We start from the raw sequence: 25,608 nt of genomic DNA on the forward strand, positions 1-25,608 counted from the left end.
GAGATACCATGGTGATTCCACACAGCTGTAGCACAGATTGCACACAGCTGTGGCCATATATGAAATATAATGCAACGTAATACAATATCTCTTATTTTAGAACATCAGGATATTTGTTAGTGCTCTGCAAGCAATGTTTCTGGTACAGCTAAAGAAATGATTCAACCTTGTCAAGAATAATACCAGCCAATGACCTTTTACTGGATGATATAGATCTCTCTGTAATCCAGCTGGAACAGCCTTAGGCATGTGAGCCTCAGCTTCTTGTGCTAGTAAAAAAAAAATGTGGGCAGGGCAGTGAATTACCTGGTGTTTCAGTAGTTGGATAGGGATTCTTTTCTTCATTTTCATTAGGCTGATATTCATCTATATTGCTCTGGCAGAAAGAAAAAAAGAAAGAAAAAAGCCAAAATAGAGCTTGCTTTAGTACATCCATTATTTTATGCATTCATAAAGATGATCAGCACAAAGCAAGCTGGGCGGTACCAAACAGCAGACCTTGTTAGAAGGTGGAGACTCTCCATCAGCAGTGATCGATTTCAGCTCAATTTTCTCCTCCTTGGTCTCCGCCTCCACAGCTGGCTTCTCAGGTTCCTGTTTCTTTTCAGGACTAGCAGTTCTAATAATTCAGCAGAGATGGAAAATACAAATGTTCATCAAATATAGAATGGTGTTTTCTGTTATAGACTCCCCCTAATAGTGGAATAGCCCATCGTATCAACAAGGACTTGGTATCTGTTCTTGACCCCAAAGCCAAGAGGGCTGTCCTATCATCTTTAAACTCTGCTCTCCCCCAAAACCTGAAACACTTAACTATCTGCCCACTCAGAAACCTGTGTTTCAGCCAGGGCAAGAGACACATCTGAGGAACAGCTGGCCTTTATGTTTTCAGAGATGGCGATCAGATATTGCTTCTTTGCCTCACTATGCTGTGCGTAATTTGATAGCTGCAACATCTACCAGTGACCAATTCATTCAGTCTGCACTTGCCATTTTGAAACTGAACCTATACTGCAGACCTCATGGCACACGATCTGGCCTAATTTTTGAACCTTTCTGTCCCCTGCCCCCCACCATCCCCTGCCTCTTATATACCTAGCCTGGTGAACTCAAAAGCTTGCAAAGTCTTTTGTGGCATTAATGGGATTGCCTAACTGTACTGTTTTGGATACCTGCCCTGGATTCTGGATCTTTTACTCATGGACCAGTGCTGCTATCTTTGTTTTTTTATTTTTCTAATTAACTTGTATCTCTGGGGTCAGTGACATAGTGTACACGGACACCACAGCACCCATGGACACCCCCCTCCTTGGTGCCTGCCTCTCCACTTCTTTAAAAAAATGCATTTAAAAATACATTGGGTGGGTAGAAAGCAGAGCTTCAGCATCCCAGCACCCCACCCTCATCCTTTTCCTGTTTCCAAATGTCTGTGGATTTGGGGGACTACAGAGGGCAGTAAGAAGTGACCTGGGGGACTGGGGGCAGAGGAAGGGCAGCAGGGGATTAGGAAAGCCATTGGGGGCAGGGGGACAGTTGGGGAAGCCAGCGACAAGAGGAGTAGGTTAGGAAAGTCAGCCATGTGGAGTGGGGGTTAGGAAAGCTAGCGGGGAGCAGCTGACAGCAGCCAGGTGGGGAAGGGGATGTTTTTGTGATAGATGAATGCGGTGCATGGCTGTGTGCCTCTGAATGGATGGTTGGGGGCGGGGTAATTCTAAAAGAAAGAATGCGGTCTGCATGTGTGTGTTGGCTGTGTCGGGTGGGGGGGACTTTTGTGCGTGCATTTGGGGGGAAGTTATTTGGGGGTGATCTTCCTATTTTAAGGAAAAAGATTTGGGGGAATTAATTTTATTATAATGTATTTAGAGGTGATTTAGGGAAATTCTTTTTCTGTGAAATGGGTGTATTGTTGGAGCAGAAAATTGTGGATTCAAAGGAATGTGTTTGTCTTCTAGCCTCACCAGTTTGACTTTTTATGAAGTGGGTGTTTTATTGCAGTAGTAAATGTTGTGACTGCCTGCACCCTATGGCAGCTATTTTGTGACTCAACCCCCTCACACACCATGGCAGACATTCTGTGACCATGCCCAAAACACCTTATCAAAAATAAAACGTGCCCATAGCCCTAAAAACTCTGTATCTAGCTCACTTTCATGAAGGTGAATTTAGCATCATGAACATACAAGAATGCCTCCTCAAAGGAAGAGACTGTCAACGATTAATGTATCAAAAGTCATGGCTTTGAGGCCTCTCTTAGGCCATCAGCGCAACCATTTCATTTCTATTACTGTGCAGTCGTCTCCTCTGGTTGCTCCTTGGCAGCACCAGCATATGCAGCTGAGCTGGTGGTGTGTCTTAAGTTATATAATAAGAGCATTCACATTTTTGCCCTTCTGATTTTTACAGTCCAACCACAAGAAGTACTGGTCCCTAATGAGCCCACATGGTTAGCTATGTGGTCTCTGCCATTTGAATGGCTGGGTTCCTGGGATAAGCAGAGAATACTCCAGAGGAAAGATACCTGCTTTTCCCTGGAAAACATCCTATGATCCTAGCTGGGGATTGCAACACCTAACTGGGGATATAAGACAGTGCTGTTTGTACATGTTTTTACCCTCAAGAACTAACATGGGAACATTTATTTTACTACCAAATGAGAAATGAAGGAGTTACCTAGCTAGTTTTTTCCTTTCTTTTTCTTCTTCCTCCTCTTTTTGAGCAGATGTCAAGCTCTCAGCATCAGCAAGGTTGTCCACAGCAATGGCCAAAAAAACATTCAGCAGGATATCTGTTTGAATATTTCTTAAAGAAAAGTTGTACTGAATAGCATGGAGCAACGTCCTGTGGTATGGGACCTCAAAAGTACTAAGCAGCTTGGGTCAACCACATCTGAGAGAGAGCCTTGACCCCTATGAGCCCCACCCACCCATTGAGATCTGTTGCGGAAGCCCTGCTTAGAATCCTCTAATTTCCAGTTTTAATATCTGCTAAAGGGATGGAATAGGGCCTTCTCAGTTCTGGCCCCAGCACTGTGGAACACTATCTAAGGAAGACCACCTGGGTCCATCCTGCTGGCCTTTAAGAAGGCCAGCAAAATGTTTCCCTTCAGACAAGCCTTCTAGGAGGTGCAGTAAATTAGTCCTAGTAGATAAGTAGTTTTACTGGCATACTGAATTCTGAATATTATTTTGTATTTTATTGTATTGGTCAGTATGCTTGTTTTAATGAATTTTTTATTTGTATTTATGGCTTTCCATTTTGAATGATAGGGAAAGTAAGATATAAAAACCAACAATACTAGTCACACCAATTTTGCTTAGCATGTGAAGCCCAATGCCAATGTTTAAGTAAAGCTGAGTAACCTCAGATCAAAACGATCACACACGCAAGAGTCTGGAGAATGAGAAACGAAAGGTGGCTTTGGCTAATTTCACATCTATAACCCTATCCTTCTCTGCTACTTTTTTCATACTTCCTTCATTGTGAATATTTATGCAGGGGTTCCCACATAAGTAAGCAGTCCCAGTCAAATACTGGCAAGCAGGATCAAGGCAAGCACAGCCCTGCTCACAACCTTCTGCGACAAGGAGAAGCAGCACTCTGCCTGCCATGAACCTGCAAACTGCCACTGCCTCCCCCTTTCCCAGGGCCCAGAAACATGCCTTTGTGACAGGGGAAGACTGCAGAGGTAGTGGAGGCATGTGCTTCCAGGGCTCTGGTGGAAGTCTCTTCTGACTGAGATTTTGACTGCAAGTCTCAGAACCCCTAAAAGAAAACTGAAGCAATGAGCTTTGGTGGAAAGGTAAATGCACTGGGTAACTATTTACAAAGTGATAAAATATCTTGGTTACTTTATCACTTTAGTGCCTAGCGATATTTCTCAAATGAATAAACTGAATTTAAGCATGTTACTGGCGAAAGTATATCTTGACTTGGAAAGATGGGCATCACTTAATTTAAGTACTTAGGGTAAGGTTCATAAGCATCAGGATCTTAGTAATTCAGTGCCAGCTCCAGATTTTGAATTACTAAATTTCTGCAAAATGCCCTCTGTGGGTCTACTTCCTGTTTTCTGCCATTGTTATGAGCTATTGCTCCTTTCCCCCTTCACCACTGCAACTCCACACCTCTGCTCCTCGGCTAGGGATGCTTGAGGAGTTTGTTCTTTGGAAATTCTGATACAAATGGACCTGATCTGCATCTCTGGGACTAATGTGCGGATTGGAATGTAGTTATTCGGATTTCACACTCCTCTGAATTTTGCAGATATTGACTTTAAATAAAACATACTAAAATGTGTATAAAATGCATAACTGAGGGGGAAAAAGCTTTTTAGAAATTTGCACTTTGAGAAAAAATATATTTCAATATTTTATGAGGAAATATGTCAAAAATGCATATTTAAATATGAATGTAAATATAAATGTTTGTGTGGATTTTAAAAGATCTGCACATTGATGCAGAAATGGGATGGAGTAGACTTATGAATGAACACATGCAAAAATGACGAAACCAGAAAGAGACTGATCCACTCATTCCTCTCCTCAATACCTGACAAAGTGGGCTCTGGCTCATGAAAGCTTATGCCACAACAAATATACTGATTTTTAAAGTAGCACAGGACCCTTTGTTGTCCTCACCACTGTGTCTACTCACTCATCCTCTTCCAAGAGAGAGAGCAGGTGAGTGAGTGGCAGTGAGGACTTCCTGCCACCCACTCACCTCACCCTCTTCCTCTGGATACTGGCAGGAATTGAGCCCAGGCTGGATCCAATCTCCATCCCACCACCCAGAGAGACAGGGCAAGCAAGCAAGCATGGTGATGGCTGCTCCTTTTCCTCTTTGCATTATTGCTTGTTTGCCCCCTCAGCCACGAGAGAGTAGGTGAGCAAGCAGGTCATGGCACGGATAGGGAAGAGCAGGAGGAGCCAGGGAGGCCCAGGGAGCAGTGGGCCCTCTGCTCGGGCACAGAGCTCAACAGATGCCCAACCATATCGATCACTGATGCTGCCTGCAGGGATAGGCATCTTATTCATTCATTCATTCATTCATTCATTCATTCCATTTCTATACTGCCCAAAGCTCTCTGGGCGGTTTGCAAAGATTAAAAACATTTAAAACTGCAATATACAGATTTTAAAAGCCAATTCCATAAAAAACACATGAACAGACAATATACACAAGAACATATATCTAAAACAACTTCAAACAAGCAATCTCAAAGCAAACTACCATAACCAAAAGCCATTCCAGGATCAATTAAAACTTATCATATACTGCCAAATGCCTGGGAGAAGAGAAAGGTCTTAACCTGGCGCCAGAAAGATAACGATGTTAGTGCCAGGCAGGCCTCGTTGGGGAGATCATTCTATAATTTGGGGGCCACCACCAAGGAGGCCCTCTCCCTTGTTGCTGTCTTCCGAGCTTCCCTTGGAGTAGGCAGCCAGAGGAGGGCTTTAGATGTTGAGCGTAGTGTACTGGTAGGTTTGTGTTGGAAGAGGTGCACTATCAGATATTGTGGTCCCAAGCCATGTAAGGCTTTATAGGTTAAAACCAGCACCTTGAATTGGGCTCGGAAACATACCAGCAACCAGTGCAAGCAGGTCAGAGTTGGTCTTATATGTTCAGACCTTCTGGTCCCCATTATCAATCTGGCCACTGCATTTTGCACGAGCGGCAGCTTCTGAACTGTCTTCAAAGGCAGCCCCATGTAGAGTGCATTGCAGTAATTTAATTTGGAGATTACCAGAACATAGTCAACTGAAGTCAGGTTATCCTTGTCCATATAGGGGCATAGTTGGGCCACCAATCGAAGTTGCTAGAAGGCACTCCGTGCCACTCAGGGCACCTGAGCCTCAAGTGACAAAGATGGCTCAAGGAGAACCCCCAAGCTATGAATCTGCTCCTTCAGGGGGAGTGCAACCCCATCCAGAACAGGTTGAGCACCCTCCATCTGGTCAGAAGAACCACCCACCAACAGCATCTCAGTCTTGTCTGGATTGAGTTTCAGTTTATTTGCCCTATCCAGTTCATTGTCGCAGCCAGGCACTGATTTAGCACATCCACAGCCTCACCTGAAGAAAATGAATAGGAGAAATAGAGCTGAGTGTCATCAGCATACTGATGACAACGCACTCCAAAACTCCGGATGACCGCACTCAACGGTTTCATATAGATGTTGAATAGCATGGGGGACAAAACTGACCCCTGTGGAACCCCATACTGGAGAATCCACAGGGCCGAGCAATACTCCCCAAGTACCACCTTCTGGAGCTGACCATCCAAGTAGGAGCGTGCAATGCAGTGCCTCCCACTCCCAGCTCAGAGAGCCATCCCAGAAGGATACCATGGTCAATGGTATCGAAAGCCACTGAGAGATCAAGGAGAATCAACGAGGTCACACGCCCCCTGTCTCTCTCCTGACATAGGTCATCATACAGGGAGACTAAGGCTGTTTCTGTGCCAAAACCTGGCCTGAACCCCAACTGAAATGGATCTAGATAATCGGTCTCATCCAAGAGTGTCTGGAGCTGGTTGGCAACCACCCGCTCAAGAACCTTGCCCAGGACAGGAACATTTGCCACTGGCCTACAATTACTAAGATTTTCTGGGTCCAGGGAGGGTTTCTTCAGGAGTGGTCTCACTATCGCCTCTTTGAGGCGGCCCAGGACTAATCCCTCTCGTAAGGAGGCATTAATCACCTCCCTGGCCCAGCCAGCTGTTCCTTCCCTGCCAGTTTTTATAAACCAAGAGGGGCAAGGATCCAGTACAGGAGTGGTTGCATGAACCTGTTTAAGCACCTTGTCAACGTCCTCGAGCTGCACCAACTGAAACTCATCCAGGAGAATAGGACAAGGCTGAGCTCTGGATACCTCACCAGATTCACCTGCTATAACACTGGAATCTAAGCCCCAGCAGATACAAGAGATTCTATCCTGGAAATGCCTAGCAACTGCATTACAGCAGACCTCAGAGGGGTCTACAGTGTCCTTAGGGCTGGCATGTAATAGCCCCCGGACAATTCTGAACAGCTCTGCTGGGCGGCAGACGGAAGATTCAACAGAGGCAGCAAGATGATTTTTTTTGCCACCCTCACTGCCCCTGAATTTACTTTATTATAGGCACTTGGTGCCCTCCAGATGTTTTAGACTACAACTCCCATCAGATCTAGCCACCATGGCTGATGGTAAGAGATTATGAGAGTTGTAGTTCAAAACATCTGGAGGGCACCAGTTTGCCCTATAGTAATTCATGCTTCACACTCTCCCAGCACCACAGTCCAGCCAAGCTACCAAAGAAAACTAAGATAGTAGCAAAGGATACAGTTTCCACAGATGAAGAGGATGATGAAGTAAATACAGACCAACATTCCTGGAAAAGAGGGGCCGCCATAAGCCATGATCCCATCATACATCACCGAATTCCAGTCCTCCCCAGTCAGGATCTAAATGACACATTCCCACCAATGGGTGGGGACACAGTGTTAGAAAGCATGCAGAAAGCCAGCAGAAAAAACTGTTACAAGAACAAACACGATCCTTTTCCGTCTTGAAGAAACCTTCCTGAGCACCAAGGACCTAAGTAGGGATGTCAGAGAATTTCGCCACGAATCTTGGGGAGGCCGAATGCCAGCGCATTCAGCCCCCCAAAATCGGTGGCGAAACGGTCTGCCCCCCTGCCCCCCCCAGGACGGGACTTACCTTGTGCGAATGTCCCTGGCGGTGGCGGCTCCGGCGGCAGTGCGGCAGTGGCAGGTCTTCTGACTGGCTGCCGCCGCCGCCATTTCCAAGTTAAAAAAAAAAAATCGTGATAAGCTACGTAAACATTTACATAGTCTATCATGGCTAGATTTTCAAAAAATACTGTGATAGGCTACGTAAATGTTTACGTAGCCTATCATGGCTGAGTGAAAAAAAACAAAACCCACGCGTACGTAGACTGCAAATAGCATTCTCCTTATTTTCACTGTAGTCTACGTAAATGTTTATGTAGACTACATGTGCCAAAATAAGGAACGCAAATGGCGGCGCCCATGGGCGCTGCCATTTGCGTATGTGCGTGTTTTTTTTCCCACTCAGCCGTGATAGGCTAAGTAAACATTTACGTAGCCTATCACAGCTGACTGCAGGGACGCAAACGGTGGTGGCTATGGCCGCCGCCATTTGCAGAGCCGGCCGGCGGGATTCGCGGCGGGAGGGACGGGGTGCCTCCCCTGCCAGAATTTCGGGGGGGAGGGACGGGGCGCCTCCCCCCCGACCAGAATTTCGGGGGGGGGAGGGACGGGACGCCTCCCCCCAGGCCAGAATTTCGCGGGGAGGGACGGAGCGCCTCCCCCCCACTGCAAATGAAATTTCGTCACAGGTAACTTTTGTACATCCCTAGACCTAAGGCACCTACTGCAGTCCCCATTCGCACTGTGGGGTGTGGATGGGGAAGAGCCTTGGCATTTGCCATGCATTACTGGATAGGAATTTGCATTGTCATGTGTCATCTCAGGCCACTAGTTCTGCATAATAGCTCATCTTTGTGCATTAAGTGGCTTTAAGAACACCTTGTAGTCTCTTTGGTGACACTTTGTGATCACAAACTATCACACACTAGGGAGTCATTTTAAATTTGATTGAGGACACAGCTGAAAGCTGGATTTAATGTTTAATATTTGAGATGGTCTTTCAGTCATGTGTGAATGAATGCAGGCTAGAATGGGCACAGTAGCAACACCATTACTACAAATGAAGTACCCAGGCCCTCTTCCCAGGTGCAGTCAGAGAGTTGATGAGGAGGAGAAGTGGGAAACGCTACAGTCTGAATACGTGTCTGTGGCATTCCCAGTAAGACATGTGACATGCAAAGAGCAATTTCAGGATCACCTATGAAAATGCCCTAATATCAGTGTATAATATAATAATATAATACCTATACAGGATATATAGATGTATCTATCCTGAAAGCAAAATGTTTTAGTGTCCCCCACAATGAAGGTTCAGATCTCACAGTGATAAGCAAGCCATAACCTGGCGTAGCTAGGCCCTGTATATCCCAAGGGTGCTTCTTCCTATATGAGCTCTCTACTCCACTAAGATTTCCACAGGAGACCCTATAAAGATGTCATTGTTAAGACAAGGCAAATCAGTTAGGCTACAGAGCAGGGTCTTCTCAAAGGTGATCCTTTTGCTATGAGCCCTCCCCAAGAATGTGTACCTTGGTCTGTCTTTGCCTGTCTTTAGAAAATGCTGCAATATTTTTCCTTTAAACTCGAATTTGCTTTCAGTGCATTTTAATTATGGTTTCTGATTAAGCTCAGTGTTGTGTTCAGCTGGCATGAGAGCATCATGGACTACGTTACAACGCTATTGAATCTACAATCTTTTAAATAAGAAGAAACGCATACCTGAAACACAGTAAGCAGTGACTGGGGAAAGTTGTCAAATGTGCTTCTCCTGGTTTGCATCTCATCGAAGTTAAACTTGCCCCCAAAGAGCTGCATCCCTAGGAGGGAGAAGATGATGATGAAGAGGAAGAGGAGCAGCAGCAGGGAGGCAATGGAGCGTACGGAGTTGAGCAGGGAAGCCACCAAATTACTCAGCGAGTTCCAGTACCTGGGGAGCCAAAACAGAGAGGCTTAAATTTCCTCTGTCCAAAGCAGGTGCTTTTTGCCTGCATCAGGTATCACCTTCAAGCAGGCTGCCTGATGTCTATAAATATGCCTTTTCCAAACACCCTGTTAAGAAATGAATCAGTCAGGTACTTCCCTAAGATAATGGGACCTACGGCAGTTCATGAGCATTTTTACAGCCACACGTGTAAAACACACAAGTCCTCCCCCACTTCTGCAACTTGCATGCCTGGAAGATTACTTCAGAAAACAAAACAAGCACACCACTTATCAATATGCAGTGATTAGTAAGTGCTGTTTCAATGAGTTATATTCTAGCCAACCTCATTACAACACTCACAGCTGTTCAAAGTAAGCCAGAATACCTCACTCCAGAAAATGGCTCAGTAAGAACTGACAAGAACAGATGGGACAACAGTCAAAGGCTTTGTGTGTGCTCCTTGGATGGTGAGGCCAGGCTCCTTGCTTTCTGGGAAACTGATGTGGAACCACCTTAATCTTTATACTGGGGCAAAATTACCTTTATAATACTTGTACACATGAACTTTCAGCTCTTTTGCAATTTATTCATTTATTTAACATTTATAGTCCACCTTTCAATTAAAATTTGCAAGGCATCTAACAACACCAATAAAAAGAGTACAAATCCATAAAAACCTTAAAGACAGCCAATAAAACAGCACTAGAACAGCAGGATAAAACAGCACAATAAAACGCAATAGAATCTAAAAACAGAAAGCAGCTAAAACTCACCAATTAATGTTCATTAAAAGCCTGGTTAAAGAGAAAATCTTAATGTGGTGTTTAAAACCCAATATGTATAACATCAGGTGAGCGTCCAAAGCCAGGTGTCACTCCTGAAAAGGCCCTACCTCCAGCCAGCAACTCCTTAAACTCTAACAGGTGAGAGGGTACACCCAGAGCAGGGCTTCTGATGATGATCTCAAAAACTGGACATGTTCATAATGGTAACAGGGAGTCTTTTTTGTGCCTATGAAGCGGATTTCCTCACAAAGAAGCTCATATAATTAAGATAGGGTTGAACTAAATCTATTTGCTGCCTATGCTATATTTGTGAAATTGGCCAAAATTGACTTCACTAACTAAGGGAGCCACCATCATTTCTGAGTCCTGAAAATTACTTCAGATTCTGAAACTGTTGGAGGAAAAAGGACAACTGGTGTCTCACCACCACTTCCTCTGCACAATCTGCACTGTCCTTACCCTGGATATTTACCTTCTTCATCATTTCTATGCATTCCTACATCTGAGGTTTGAGTAGTGCTGAGTGGTATGCATGGGGGCAGGGAGCACAGAATGCCCCTCTCCCACATGCCTTTAGTTAACGTCTTCTGTGGCTGTTCACATGCAGCTGCAGAAGAACTAATGCAGCAGTAGTAAGCCAACACTTTAATTTCTTCCTGGTAGCTTGTGAGCCACTAGGAAGATTAGGAGTGTCACCCAATTGCCTAATCAATGCATGGGCTTCTTATCTTCTGGCACTGTACATGTCATACAGAACAGCACAGGAAGACATGGAGCATCACGGGCACTCCCTTCTGGCAGTGTACTACAAACCGCTGGGGAGACAGGAAATGTTGCCCAGTTGACTAGGCAAGTGACAGTCGCCCCGGGACTGGAGAGCAGAAGGGAAACACACTGCGGCTTCTGCAATCAGCTGAAGGACCAAGGGAAGCTGTACCCTCTGCTTCCCAGGACTAACATCAAGCCAAGGCAGAGACCAACCTGGCCCATCGGCCAGAAAAGGAGCAGTCGCAAGGAATTCTCTTCCTCATCCTTTCCAGAAAGATCACTCAGTTGCACCTGCCTTGTAGCCCTGGGGCTACAGAAGTAAGGGGAAAGATCGCTCTGGCTCTATCCCTCAGCCAAATAGCCATGAATTGTTATTCAAGCTAAAACCCAGTAAGGGAAGACTCCCCTTCCATAAAACAAAAACAAACAAAACACTGTACCTATCCTTCTGAAATTTCACAGGTTTATTACAGAATAGCTATCGCTATGCTGCATGCCATTTTCATAACAACTGCCCACAAAGAATGTAGGTGGATAAGTGCATCCCTTTTTGGAAACCTCTAAACTGTAAAGGCTGCTCTTGCACAAAACCCCTGGAACCTATTCATCTGAAATATGGCAGGTGTGATCCCCTCAGAAGGGGCAACTCTGTTGGCAATTTTCATTCAATTCTGCCACAAAATAAAAAAGTAATTGGTAGTTTATTTTCAAATGTTAAGGGCTTCTTTCACAAAGCACTCTGTACCTATCTGTCTGCAATTTGGTAGGTTTCATCCCATCAAAAGGGGCTACTATGCTTCCCAGTTCCAACCAGTTCTGTCAATCAACAAAAAAGTTTTAGTCGTTACTTCCAATGATAGTGAATGGGAGGCATAAAGCTTTGTATTTCTGAATCCAGACCCAGTTTTGGGCCCAAGTCAAAATGGGAAGCATCAGGTTGTTTTTCAAATCACTGAAATGGGATCCAAACCAAATCCTGTGGTCAGTACATACTCCTACTGTGAACTGCCTCTGAGATTGTCCTCAGAGATCCTTTCCTTGACTTCCGGTCGGAGCCAATGTCGCCCTTGCAGCATTCCGCAGAGTCTCCGCGGGATGCTATCTCAAACACCTTTTAAAAGGTTGAAAACCCTTTTTATCTCACCCCTGGAATGAAAAGGGGTGGTGGGAGCAGCTCTGGATAAGGTTTTGGAAGAACAGCTCTCTTGGCGTGATAGCAGGGGGGCTGAACTCCAGGGCTAGTCTGCCAGAGCATAACCATCGCTCAAAGCTGTGTGAACCTCCTAATTAATTAGGAGAAACTAGGGCTGATGTGCTCCATTGTAGTTTATGGATTAAGAAATGCCAACAACATCTGCGGAATAGCATAAGAAATATCAAGAATATTTGAGGACCTGCAAGATCTGTTTGAAGAGAAGGATGACTACATTAAGACAAAAAAAAAGGATCTCCAGCCCCACACACACCCAGCTTGGCAAAAGCTGCGAGAAGTGGAGATACAGAGGAGTTACTTGCTCTAATAAAAACTTTGTCCTTGCAATTTGCAGAGCAGGCAGCTGGATACCATCCAAAATTCCATTACTGCCCTGCAATGGACTGTGGATTTAATTAACACCTCTTGGCAAAAAATGGAGGTGAAGGTTAACGAGTTGCAAGATCGACTGGCAGGGAATGAAATTACGCCACAAGCTTTTTTCAGTGATTTTTCTGTCAAAATTTCTCAACTGGAGGCATCAGCGTGCAGGGCAAATGTACGTATTATTGGGATTAAATTTATTTATTTATTTATTATTAAATTTATTAATCACCCATCTGGCTGGTCACCCATATATTTAACTACTGATGTAAATCTGTCTACTTTTGTAGATAAGTTCCTGCATGAGATACTCCCTGTGCTATCTGATTATTCATTTGATATTGAGCAGGCATTCCGTGTGTCAAAATGCCAAAGGGACCGGTTATACGATTATAGCCCAATTTGCAAGAATCTCCACAAAAAATTATATTCTGCATTTGGCAAGAGAGGCTGGAAACCCTTTTTGGAAACAAGATAAAGTTATGCTATTTCCAGATTACATCAAAGAAATTGCTGATAAAAGAAGGCAATTTACTAAGGCAAAAAATTTGGCAAAACAAATGAATTTACAATATCATTTAAAATATCCTGCTGCATTTTGCATCTTTTCTGAAGTCCAGATGAAGAAGTTCCTAAATCGTGAAAGGGTGGAGACGTCACTAAATGGAAAATCGTGTGAGATGTCTGTTCCACCATCATGAACTGGAATCTACGAACATGTTTTGCTAACTGGTTATGTTTAGTCTGGAAGGTCAGAGATTTTTTTCTTTTCTTTTTTTCTTTCCTTTTCTCTTTTTAAAAATTCTTTCTTTTTAAAATGGATATGATATACTGTACAATGTGTACACTCATTTATATATCTACTACAAAATATATTAGTGATTGTTGTGAGGTTGATTTTAAGCTTATAAAATATTATAAAAGTTATTAGCGATCTGTTATTATTATGCATACTCTTAAATCTCTATTATTATTATTATTATTGGTTAGTAAGATTTTTGGTTGGTTAAATTGTTAAGCTTTATTACTATATGTTAGCTGAAGGGCAATACATGGTTACAGGAAATGAATTGTAGGCCTGCTTCCTTGTTATAAGACTGATGATATGATATTGAAATGTTAGGTTGATTATTTATGTTGTATTGAATCGTAATATTGCCAATTATTAGATATAATTTTAAGCAGAATGGGATTTGAAGTTTTTATGTAATGGAGTTTAAATTATTTTTTTTAATAATTATTTTTTTCCCTTTTTAATGTTTCCCCCCCCTTTTCTTCCCTCTCCTTCTTTTGTTTTCTTTTTCTTTGTTGTTATTGCTGTGTCCTCTTAAGAACACTGTATTGTTTGGAAATTGTAGTTATTGATTAGGTTGTTGGTATTGTGTACCAATGTTCATTCATAAAGTTAAAAAACCGAAAAGTATTTTTTTTTAAGAGATCCTTTCCTTTAGTATTTTGGTATCATATTCTGAAGAGTATGACATGTATTTATCATAGCAGTATTTTCACTCTGGAAAAGTAACGGTAAAATTAATACTATGCTCCTTGGAACTGAAGAATGTGGTCTCTGGTGCAGTTAGCATAATATTGGGAAAGAAATCAACCCCTTCAAATCTGGGACTAGATTTTGATTTATGTTAGATATTTATGTTAGATATTTATAAGCCTCTTTTCCAAAGCTTAAAGTGGTTGACACCAGAATTTACATGGAAGAGAGGGGGATTCCCTGCAGATATCAAGATCCCTACTCTGGGTCACTTTTACAGAAAATGGGTACTCACTACAAGGTGCCAGAAGAAAATAATGTCATCCATTTTAAAATGGAGCATGTTCTTTTAGGCCTAATTCATATTACCTAAATGTCATGGTTGCCACTGAGATCCCAAACAACATGGGAGCAGAACCGCATGGAAAACTATTTGTTTCTGCTAAGTGGGTGGTTTTGATCAAGAAGCACTCCTTTTAAAACAATTTCATAGGAACATAGGAAGCTGCTTTATACCAGGTCAGACCATTGGTCCATCTAACCCAGTATTGTTGATACTGACAGGAAGCAGCTCTCCAGGGTTTCAGGACGGATTCTTTCCTAGTTTTACCTGGAGATGCCTGGCATCAAACCTGGGACCTTCTGTATCTCAAGCACGTGCTCTACCACTGAGCTGTGTTTCACTGGTGTGGTTAAATTAACCCAATCCACATGGAATTCTCTTCACACAAAATGTTTCCCATGCAGTTCTGCTCTCATGCTGCTCGGGAGCTCAGGAGCAACATGCTGCTCAGGCAAAACTGCGCCAGTCCTCTATCTGAAGCTTGCCATTGAGGATGATTTTTCCTATGAATTCATAGGCGATATCCGAGGAAGTACTTCACATAATTCAGCACAGGTTCACAGAAAACAACTATATATTTTATATTTTATCAGGTGTACAAATTCTCCAGGACAATCAGAGAGTACCATAAATGGGAAGACTGCTTAAAAAAAAAAACCTTGGTAAGAAATATTGTTGCAGTATTTGGTGAGTCACCTTAGCATTACTAAGGTTGCAATCCTAAACAGACCAACCAGGCAATAAGTCTCACTGAGTTGGACGTATGTCTGAGTAGAAATGCGTAGGATTATACTACAAGGTAGTTAACATCAGCACAGGGAAAGGAAACCATCGATGGTGGTTAACATACAATAACAGTATCACCAAATATATTTAAATGTCATTGTATTTAAATGTCAATTGAATTGTTACAGATTGTACTTTTGGCATTGTAGGACAGAGCTATGACCCCACTGTTTACTTTTTTCTGCACTGATGTGTATATTCCTGTCAACTGAGGAGACGTTTTCATGCATCTGATGAAGTGGACTAGTCCACAAACATTTATGGCATAATACATTTGGTAGTCTTTAAGGTACTACAGGACTCAGGTGGGGGTGGGGGTTGCTACTGGCAGTAGAGGCTGGTGGCTCCGATTTTGGTGGGGCTGTGCATCCAATTCTGGGTTTCAATCAAAACCAGCCAGAACTCTAAAGGCGCTATCCAAGGTGCTGAACCCTACTTCCAAAATACATTCAGCAACTTGATTAGTTCCTTTAGAGTTCTGTATTGAAACCCAGAATGGATTTACAGCCCCACTGAAATCAGAGCCGCCTCTCTCCATTGGCTACTGGAGATTACCAAATCTGTACCCCTTTCTTCAGGGTGGATACAATGAGGCAAAGCAGAATACAAAAATTATGGTAAGAACCACAGTTGCCAATACCAGAAAGCAAATGCTATGACTGAAAACCTGTAAGATTCCCTTGAGCTGGTAGCTAGTTTCACTGAAGTATACACAAGTAATTTCAAGTAACCAGATGGTAAATCATAATGAAAATTAGAGCTAATAGGCATGCTTGACAGCCATAGAAAGAACTGGGCTGTTTATTTTGTGATTAGTTTGCTATGAGCCAAGAGTCCTCCTTTTGCCACTGTGTATCCAGCCCTCGTTGTCTTGGCCATTTTGCCAGTTGTGGTGATCAGCAAGTATGATTAATCAAACCTCTCCCCCACCCCTTTCTGGAAAGATCTTTGAACAAAGAACATGCCAGGCCTGATAAGGCTGCAACAGACCCCAACATTTACATCTCCATACATTCCAAGCTGACTCTCCACCTTTACCTCCCCCATGACTCAACTCATGTTAAGTAGGCACTGTAAAAACCACGTGGAGGATGCATCATCAGATCCTCCTGGGCTACTTATTGGTCAGTTTGAATTTCCATCTCTGGGAGCTGCAGGGCCTCCACAGAAACACCTGTATGATGAAATATTTTCTTTGTCTTTTCAGGTGGTTCACAAAGAGTCAAGGCAAAACTCTTCCATGCTCTGGAGGCCCAGGGGGTCACCCCAACCCTCATAAGATGCTTTGGTGAGTTACTCATAGGATCTTGATAAGTAAGGATTAGTGAGCTATTTTGATGTTTCATTTTATTTTTAAAAGCGACTGACTTCTTCTGAACTTCTTGCTGCTTGGTTCTTCAATAAATATATGGAATTGGAAACTGGAGTTGATTGTCTTGCCTAGTCCGGTTGTTAAGGAGTTTAAAGGAAGCTCTGGAGGAAAGGGCCATCCTTCTCCATACATAAAAAACATATGCCTGGATCCCTATGTATTCAGGCTTGAGTTATTAAATATTAATACTCAATGTGGTTATGAGTTATTAAATATTGATATTCAATAGAAGTTATTAATACATGGGTGGTGGCAATCTACCTCTGAGGAAAATAGACCAAGACTGTCTTGCAGCCTGTCCTACGTCACAGAGTAAAGTAGAGGTGCAGACATACCAATTTGTCACAAGGAGAAGTATGGTGAACTACTTTGTGATTACTTAGGATGCACAGTCCACAACTATTTGTGATCATGTAATATTCAGTGTGGTAGCTATTTTCTGTTTACACACATTGTAGCATCTATTCAGATATAAACAATTTATGTGATAGTCTGGGACTTTCAGTTAGAGATTTTCAATGAGAAAAGTAAAGGTATAGTCCCCACGTGTCTGCTGAGTGAGGAATTTGACCCTCCAAAATATTTGAGTTTCACACCTTTGTCTTAAAAATATCTTCTAGAATAAAAAAAACAGCACATCGTTGTATTGTTCTACAGTTGCTGTGTGGGGTCAAATGCATTGTCCTTATGGTATAATGGGTCAGAAGGCAAGTTCACAATTACTGGGACTTTTAGGAAGCATTGATAAAAGCCAGAGGAATGTAGATAATTTTAGGAATTCAAAGGAATTTGCTACAGAAATGCAGTACACATACAATTGCTCCCAATTGCCCTCTCCTATACACCTGAACTGAGGACAATGAAGTAGGTTGAGAAAGACTCATGATGAGACCAATCAAATGCAAGCTCACTGTCAAGCCTACTCTGTGACAGTGTCAATGGCAAAAAAAGCAATTTTGCTCCCACTACCACCATTGCATCTTCAGAATGCTGTCCAGAAGAGCTTTTCAAAGTGGTTCAGGGCCTCCTTATAATCTGGCCCAGTAGGAGATGCAAAGGAACTCTCAGTAGCATTCAGTGACATGTTTGCCAGACATTTCAAAGAGAAAAATGCTCACATCCACCATTATCTGGATACCAGGGATAATTCTGATCAGCCAAGGGAGGAGTCCAGAACACCTTCTGGTCCAGTACTGCTGTATGACTTTCAGTTATATGGACAAAACAAGGCTATTTTATCCTTCCCCATACTTTTAAACATGAAACGTGCTGGAGATTTGGACTGAGGTGACATGAATATGTGGATAACACCCCGCTCTGTTTCATCTAATACAGATGGAACAGTGAAAGTGCTAAATAAGGGCCTGGAAGCAGCAACTGCTGCATGAGGGCCAATAAACTCGACTGCTGATGAAGTGAGTGAAGGCCAATCCAGACAAGATGGTTAATACTCATTGATCCATCTTTGTCACTGGAGGCACAAGTAGTCTCTATAGTCCAGAGCATCTTCTACCAAGTTAGGCTGATCTGCCACCTATGACCCTACCTGGACAGAGAGATAGCCTTGCTTCAGTTATCCATGCCCTGGTAACCTTCCATTTGGACTACTGCAATGTGTTGTATGTGGGGCTTCCTTTGAAAATGGTTCAGACATTTTTGTTAGTTCAAAATATGGCTGCAAGACTGCTAACTGGGACTGGGCAGTGTTTCACCTTCTTCACTGGTTCCCAGTTTGCTTCCAGGCCCAATTTAAGGTGTGTGTTTTTTTCTTTTTTCATTTAAGGCCCTTTGTCATTCCCCCTGCTGGAGGAATCCTTCTCAGACGAGGAGCTAGAGCTGCCAGACAGAGGCAATATTGAGGAGCAGCCTATGTCAGGAGGCCACGAGGAGCCTGGGCACTAAGGGGAGATGGGTGCAAGAAAGAGGCTGAGTGACCACCTAGCCCCTGAGAACATCATCATCTCAAGAGGCTGGCCCCTATGAGAAGGGGCCCTATGAGAAGAAGTGTTTCTTTGCAAAGGAGGGCTCCTTGTGAGAAAAGGATTCCTCGTGAGTAGAGCCCTCATCAAGAGGAGGGCTGCTTCCAGAAGCCTCTGGCTTATGGCAGGTGAATCCTGGGAAGGGATGGCATGGGATTCCGAAAAGGGACAGATTCCCCCCACCTGGCCTCCTGGACCCTGCTCACTGAGCCCTGGGGCGCTGATGGACCCAGCTGCTGAGTGCCCCGGAGCTCAGCAAATGGTTGAAAGTGCTGCAGCACCCCAGCGCTCTCACCCTGGCCTCCCTGGGAGGAGGCCAGGGTGAGAGCGCTGGGGGCTGGGCACGCCGGAACCCATCCTGCCTCCGCTGGCTGTTAAGGAAGCCCTTGACAGCCGGTGCAGGGAAGAAGGGCTTTGGCGGCACCCCAACACTCTTGCGCTGGGGGCTGGGGGCTGGCCACACTGAGGACTTGGCAGTCAAGCCCTTCTGTGCATAAAGCACAAAGATTTGACTGCCAGAGTCCTTGGCGCGGAGAGGAGGGGTGGCTCACACAGCTCGACAGGCGGGATGAGCAGGGAGGCTCGCCGAGTGGGCCGGGGCCGCCCAAGCTGGGGGGGGGGACAGCTCGTTGAGCTCCCCCCACCCCAGATGGAGATGCATCTATCCATCCCTAGTCCTGGGTGGCTCCAGCTTATAAGCTGTCAATTGAGACCTGCTAGCTGCTGTATCAACAATCTTATTTTAGTTCCTAGTACCTTGAAACCTTGCTTCCTTGACCTTGCTTCTTATTTGGACTGATATCACATGCTGCTGACCCCTGGAATCCTGCTAAGGCCCTCCTCCATAGACTGTGCTTGTTGTAGACTGCTCACCTTTGCTTGACCTCAGCTTCACTTTAGACCCTGCTTTGGACTGCCTTTATTCCTGACCTTGCTGTACAGATTTCTCCTATAGACTGCCACAGAATTTGAGCTTGACTTGGCCTAAGCAGGACACCCTTCAGGGTTTGGGACCTGGAGGACCTTAAGGTCTTTAAGGCCATTCATGGCTTGGGACCTGAAGGTCTGTCTCTCTCCATATTTACTTACCCAGATCTTCAGATCTTTTTCAGAGACTATTGTCCAAGTGCCTCCCACAAGTGAGGTGTGGCAAGTGACTATGGGAGAAAGGGCCTGTTTGATAGTGGTGCCAGCTGTGGAATGCCCTCCCCAGAGAAGCTCACCTGGCACCTACCTTCAAGTCATTTCAGTACCACGTGAAGATCTTTTTATTTCCCCAGGCCTTTTAATCTATCTTAGCTTTAAGATGTTCTTGCCCTCTGAGACTGTTTTTATACTGTATTCATACTTTTATTGTTGATTTATTATTCATTTAAAAAATCTTGTGAGCTGCTCTTAGGACTTTGTTATAGGTTGACCTATAAATAACAAATAAATGACAAATAAATAACAAATAAATAATTATGTATATTATCTACTCAACCACATGCATATGGCAAGAAGGAAGATTCAGGCAAGGAATGATTTGTGCAAAAAAAAAAAAAAGATGCCAGGAAGATGCACACAAGATTTCCTCATAGGAATGGGCACCCTTTCCCTCGCCCCTGCTATGAGCTACACTAAACATCAAAAGAAGGAGAGCAGTACCTTGTGATTTTAAATATTCGCAATAGTCGCACACATCTCAGCACTGAAATACCCAGTGGTGACATGATCTTCGTTTCCACCAAGATGGTCTCCAGGATTCCACCACACACAATGAAACAGTCAAAGCGGTTGAAGAGAGACACAAAGTAGGCCTGAAGACCCAGGCTGTACATCTTCAGCAACATCTCAGCCGTGAAAAGAGCTAGCAGTACCTTATTGGCAGTGTCTCATAAAGATAAATAGACAAATAATGATCATTATAATGGCACTGAAAGACCAGTGAAACAGAAAGATCATAAGCACAACAAGAGCTTTACCCCACAAAATATTTTTAATGCAAAATTAGGTTTTATCCTCTGGAACTACCAACTCCAACACTCTGTTTTCAGGGTCTTGTTTTTATGGCTTTCTTGTGGAGGAACAGCAAAATTTCAAACATTGATAACAAAACATTGAAAGCCAGTGTGGTGTAGAGGCTAGAGTGTTGGACTGGGAGCTGGGAGATCCGGGTTCTAGTCCCCACTCAGCCATGGAAGCTCACTGGGTGACTTTGGGCCAGTCACAGACTCTCAGCCCAACCTAACTCACAGGGTTGTTGTGAGGATAAAATGGAGAGGAGGAGGATAATGTAAGCCGCCTTGGGTTCCTTGCAAGAGGAAAAAAGGCGGGATATAAATGCAATAAATAATAAATAATAATAAATAATAAACCGTGGTGGTAAAACTGAAAATTCAAATTTGAGTAGAATTTTGTTCTATCTCTGCACTGGTTTCACTTTTCTGATATTTGTGTAGCTGAATTCTACCATGTTGATTTTGGTTCTGCTAAAGGCTAAATTATAAATTAGCTTAAAAGAATTATAGCATTTCTTCCCCTAAAATGTATCGTAAATTACTGTGATTACTTTCACAATCCTGAAAATTCACTTCCATATTGTAGATAGTGAGCAGCGTCATATACATCAGTCAGAGTTACTAGCTATCCAATGATTATGGATTGTCACTTAATAAATAATAATGGTTTTCACACTGTGTTCTGAAGAAGCCTCTGGTTCCTTGGATGCTTATCAGAGGTTCCTCAAAGAGAAGATCAGTAACAGCAGTTAAGCATTCCTGAAAGTCAGCTTATCTATCGTCTCCTCCAATGTACAGCCACATGGAGAATTTAGGGTGTCTTCTAGGGTGTACAATCAAGTTTGCATGAGGTTAGTGAGGCCCAAGAGACCTGGGCATACTGCATGGGAACAGACTGTACATGCTAAAACATGCCCAAGAACCTATTGCAACTCTTAGGGCTTACATAGCAGATGTGCAGGAGTTCTTTGGAACACAGGTCAATGCGAAAAGGAGAAGGCAGAAAGTAACAAGAATGGTTAACCAATGGCTAACTCCCATCCTGGGTTATCTTGGTCCCTGGAAGTGCCATATTAGAGCATGAGCTGCACCACTACTTCTTACCTTGCAGGGAGGTAAGTGTCTTGATGGGAGGGACACTTTTCAGGTAAGAAGCAGAGCAGCACTTCATATTCACAATTCTGCATGATGAGGGTCAGCAGAACCAGGAGAGTTACTCCCTGCTTCCATACCAGAAGGAACTTCTCCTTCTTGTGCATGTTGCTTTTAGCCAAGTTAGTCCTAGTCTAGAGATATAGGTTTGATTAAAAGCATATGCAAAACAGGCTTAAATGAGAGGTCACACAGAGGTCTCTATACTATCTCAAAGACCCTGTGTCAGCATCTGATATCCCAATTGGTGAGGTGCCTGCAAGGTAAGGAAGGGGTGTATGACTCTCCCACATCCATGTCTTATCTTGCAGGCACATTCCTTGTCAACATCTTGACATGGGAGGAGAGGATGTATTCTCTCTGGCAAATTTGCTGGGGAAAGAGACTGATGACATCATGGCTAGGTAGAATCTGGTTTCCTAAGTTTAAATATTTCACCATTTCAGTTCTAGAACATGACAATTTCAAAAAGCATAATGAATCTTGAAAGTCTTCCATTCTTTTTAACATCAACATGAAACGGTTGGGAGAAGCTGTCCAGAGGGATAGAATGTGGTATCATCAATATCTGGACATTACTCAGCTCTGTCTCTCCTTTTCATCAAATAGAGATGAGATGAGGCAGTGACTATCCTGAACCAGTGCTTGGACTCAGTAATGGGCTGAATGAGGGCCAATAAATTGAGACTCAATCCAGACAAGACAGAGGTTCTGTTAGAAGGTTGTTCATCTGTCTGGTTAAGTGGTGTTCAACCTGCTCTAAATCAGGTTGCACTCCCCCAGAACGAGCAGGTTTGTAAGCTGGGGGTGTTCATAAATCCAGCTCTGTCGCTTGAGGCCCAAGTGGCTTCAGTAGCGCAAAGTGCCTTTTACAGCCTCAGTTGAAATACCAGCTATCACTTTACCATGCAGTGGTAACCTCCCACCTGGATTATTGAAATGGAGCTATGTCTGAAGATGGTCTGGAAATTTGAATTAGTGCAGAATAGAGCAGTGTGGCTACTTACTGGGACTGGCCACTTTGAACTGATTATTCCACTGCTGGGTCAACTGCTCTGGTTACCAGTCAGTTTCTGGGCCCAATTCAAAGTGTTGAGGTTGACCTGTAAAGCTCTAAATAGTTTAGGACCAGTCTACCTGCCAGAGCACCTTCTCCCATACATTCCTGCCAAATTGTTAAGATTGGATTAGGAGGCTCTTCTCTGGGTGATGCTAGCTACCCACAATGGTGAGACAGATGGCTACCAGGGAAAGAGCCTTCTCTGTAGTGGCCCCCCATCTGTGAAATACCTTTCCCAGGGAGATTTGTCTGGCATCTTCATTGTATACATTTAGATGCCAGGCAAAAACCTTCCTCTTCCAGGAAGCATTTGCTGTCTTTATTACCAGTTTTACTGCTGGTTCTTTAATATTACTAGTCTGGTGTAGTGGTTAGAACGTTGGATTGGGATTCAGAAGACCTGATTCTAGTCCCCACTTGGCCATGAAGCTCACTGGGTGACTTTGGGCCAAGAACTTATTCTCGAACTAACCTACCTCACAAGGTGGAGAGGAGGTTCACGTACATTATTTTCTTTCCCACCATGATTTGCAAAAAAAACAGTGGTGTGGCTGCCTGATTTTGAGAGCTTGCGTTGTTTTGAAGGTGTGTGGTTGTGACGTGTAATGTGATGCTGCTGGGAGCTCATGACTTTAGGCCAGCCAGCAGCTATGTTTCTCTCTTGACCACAGCCTTTAGCATACACACATACTGGGCTATGAGGTGTAGGGAAATTATATTTGTAGTTTTTTTTGTTTGTTCCCCAGGAAGTGTGAAAGCCCAAAAGATCCGAGGTTCACTGCTGTGGCTTCCCTCACACTTCCTGGTTTAAAATTCATGTAGCTGAGGCTTGACTTTTACACCCACTTCACACTTGCCCACCACCATTTTGCCCACTTCATTTCTTTTGCTACATGGATTTTAAACATTCAGGGTGAAGGAAGCTGCAACAGTGAACTGTTGCTCTTCCAGAACTGTGCAATTCTGGGGGGATGAACCTCCCACCCCGCAAAAAACCCTGAGTGCAAACAACGTGACGGGAGGGGACAACAAAGGGAGGGGAAAGCTTTGGCTATATCCTGTCATTCTCCACCCACTGGAGTGGACAGAAGGTACTGGGGTGTAGCGGCTATTTCCCCCGATGTATGGAAAGTTCCATAGCAGTTCTGCTTGTAGTTTACACCAGAGAAGCATGATTAGTGGCGCTGTGGGCCCTCCTTATGGAAGAGCATTAAATCAAATAAATAAACAAATAAACCCGAGCACGAGGATGCTGTTGCACTCATGTCCTGCTTGCGAGCTTTCTGTAGGCATCTGGTTGATCACTGTGTGAACAGAATGCTGGAGTAGATAGGACTTTGGTCTGATCCAGCACAGCTATTCTTATGTTTCTCTCTCTATAAAATAGTGTTTGACATTTTGTAATTAACTCTTTTGGGTATTTATGCCATCAAATGGTTTTACTTTATGTACATTCAGTTCAGTTTATGTACACTCCTAAGGATAATTTTAATTAATTGCAAAGTTATGTCCACTCTTGGCAATAAATGTAGAAAAAAATTAAAACCAGAATCTCCTGTCTCTTCTTACCTTGAACTTCAGTGAGCCAGTCTGGCTGGTTGTAATGCTCAGAGGCAATGGTGAGGGTGTTGAGAAATACAAGAAAGATGACAAGCCAGTAGAAAACATTGGATTTGACAGCAGCTCGACATTTCCGTCTGCAGAACCGATTCCATCTGCGCCAGTAGCGACTTTAAAAGGGAAAGAAGGAGGAAAACGTGGTTGAAAAAATATGGGGATCAAGCTGGATTATGAATGCAGTGTAGACCCAAAAAGTTGTTCACAAAATTGCTGATGTGACTTATGAATCCAAGAATTTATTACAGACTGGCCCATCTATCTCCCATGATTCCCTAAATGTGCAAGAGATAAAAGGAGACACATCTACACAGTTGCCCAATGGACCAGCAAAGCCTGTGATATTTCACAGCAAAGAGCTGTGATATTTCTATGCAAGGCTCTCATGAGCATGAGTTGCCGAAAGTGGGCAGACCACAGTTTTTGACATAGACCTTTGTATGCTGCATGACACACTGACATAATGGTGTAATGTGCACAGGTTCATAGCCAGCCACAATGCATTTTAGTGCAATCTCTGCCAAAGCTCTCTCCAGCTTCTTCCTTCCTCACACCCTTTAATTTCCACGTGACTATTTGTGAGTAGCAAAATGGGTTTGGGGACTGCAAAAATGATGCATGCATACTCTCTCACACAACATGAACACTTACATGTATAGGCATGCACATTCTCTATCACAGGTGTACACACACACACGTACACACACATGTAACCCTTTCATCAGTCGTAGCTTTGGGTTGGGACTTGTGCAGAACTCCAGCAAAGAAAGTGCTGCTGGAAATGGGGAGAAGGAGCTGTTTCTCATTTCCCATTTTGCTTTCTCCTCATATGGAAGTCAAGAGAGTACAAAGTAACTGATCCAAACATTAGTTTCAATCTATGCTGTTCATTTAGAACTGAACAATTCAGTGTGTATGGATTCTTATGCTCAAAAGTGGGAAGCCAGTGAAAGTGGCTAGGAGGCCACATGCCCATCTAGCAGCTGCTACAATTGTCCTCTTGGCCTTTCTCTTTTCCATAAAACAGTAATCTCTCAATTACTGAATAGGTACAGGCTTTGTCATTGCTCAAAGATGTTAAAGGGAAAGTT

The 25,608-nt window shown here is 43.5% G+C and overlaps 1 protein-coding gene across 1 annotated transcript in view; it reads right to left on the minus strand.

Annotated features, from left to right (window-relative positions):
- CACNA1C (calcium voltage-gated channel subunit alpha1 C) overlaps positions 1–25,608 on the minus strand; it is a 674,475-nt gene that overhangs the window by 158,402 nt on the left and 490,465 nt on the right. The window contains 7 exon segments of the mRNA XM_084811876.1: positions 307–376; positions 499–619; positions 2,671–2,785; positions 7,321–7,441; positions 9,389–9,596; positions 20,336–20,561; positions 24,470–24,630. Coding sequence (XP_084668002.1) covers positions 307–376; positions 499–619; positions 2,671–2,785; positions 7,321–7,441; positions 9,389–9,596; positions 20,336–20,561; positions 24,470–24,630 — 1,022 coding nt within the window.

Source organism: Heloderma suspectum, chromosome 7 (assembly GCF_057233095.1).
Source record: "Heloderma suspectum isolate Gila_16-S chromosome 7, 16-S_ref, whole genome shotgun sequence".
NCBI lineage: Eukaryota > Metazoa > Chordata > Lepidosauria > Squamata > Helodermatidae > Heloderma > Heloderma suspectum.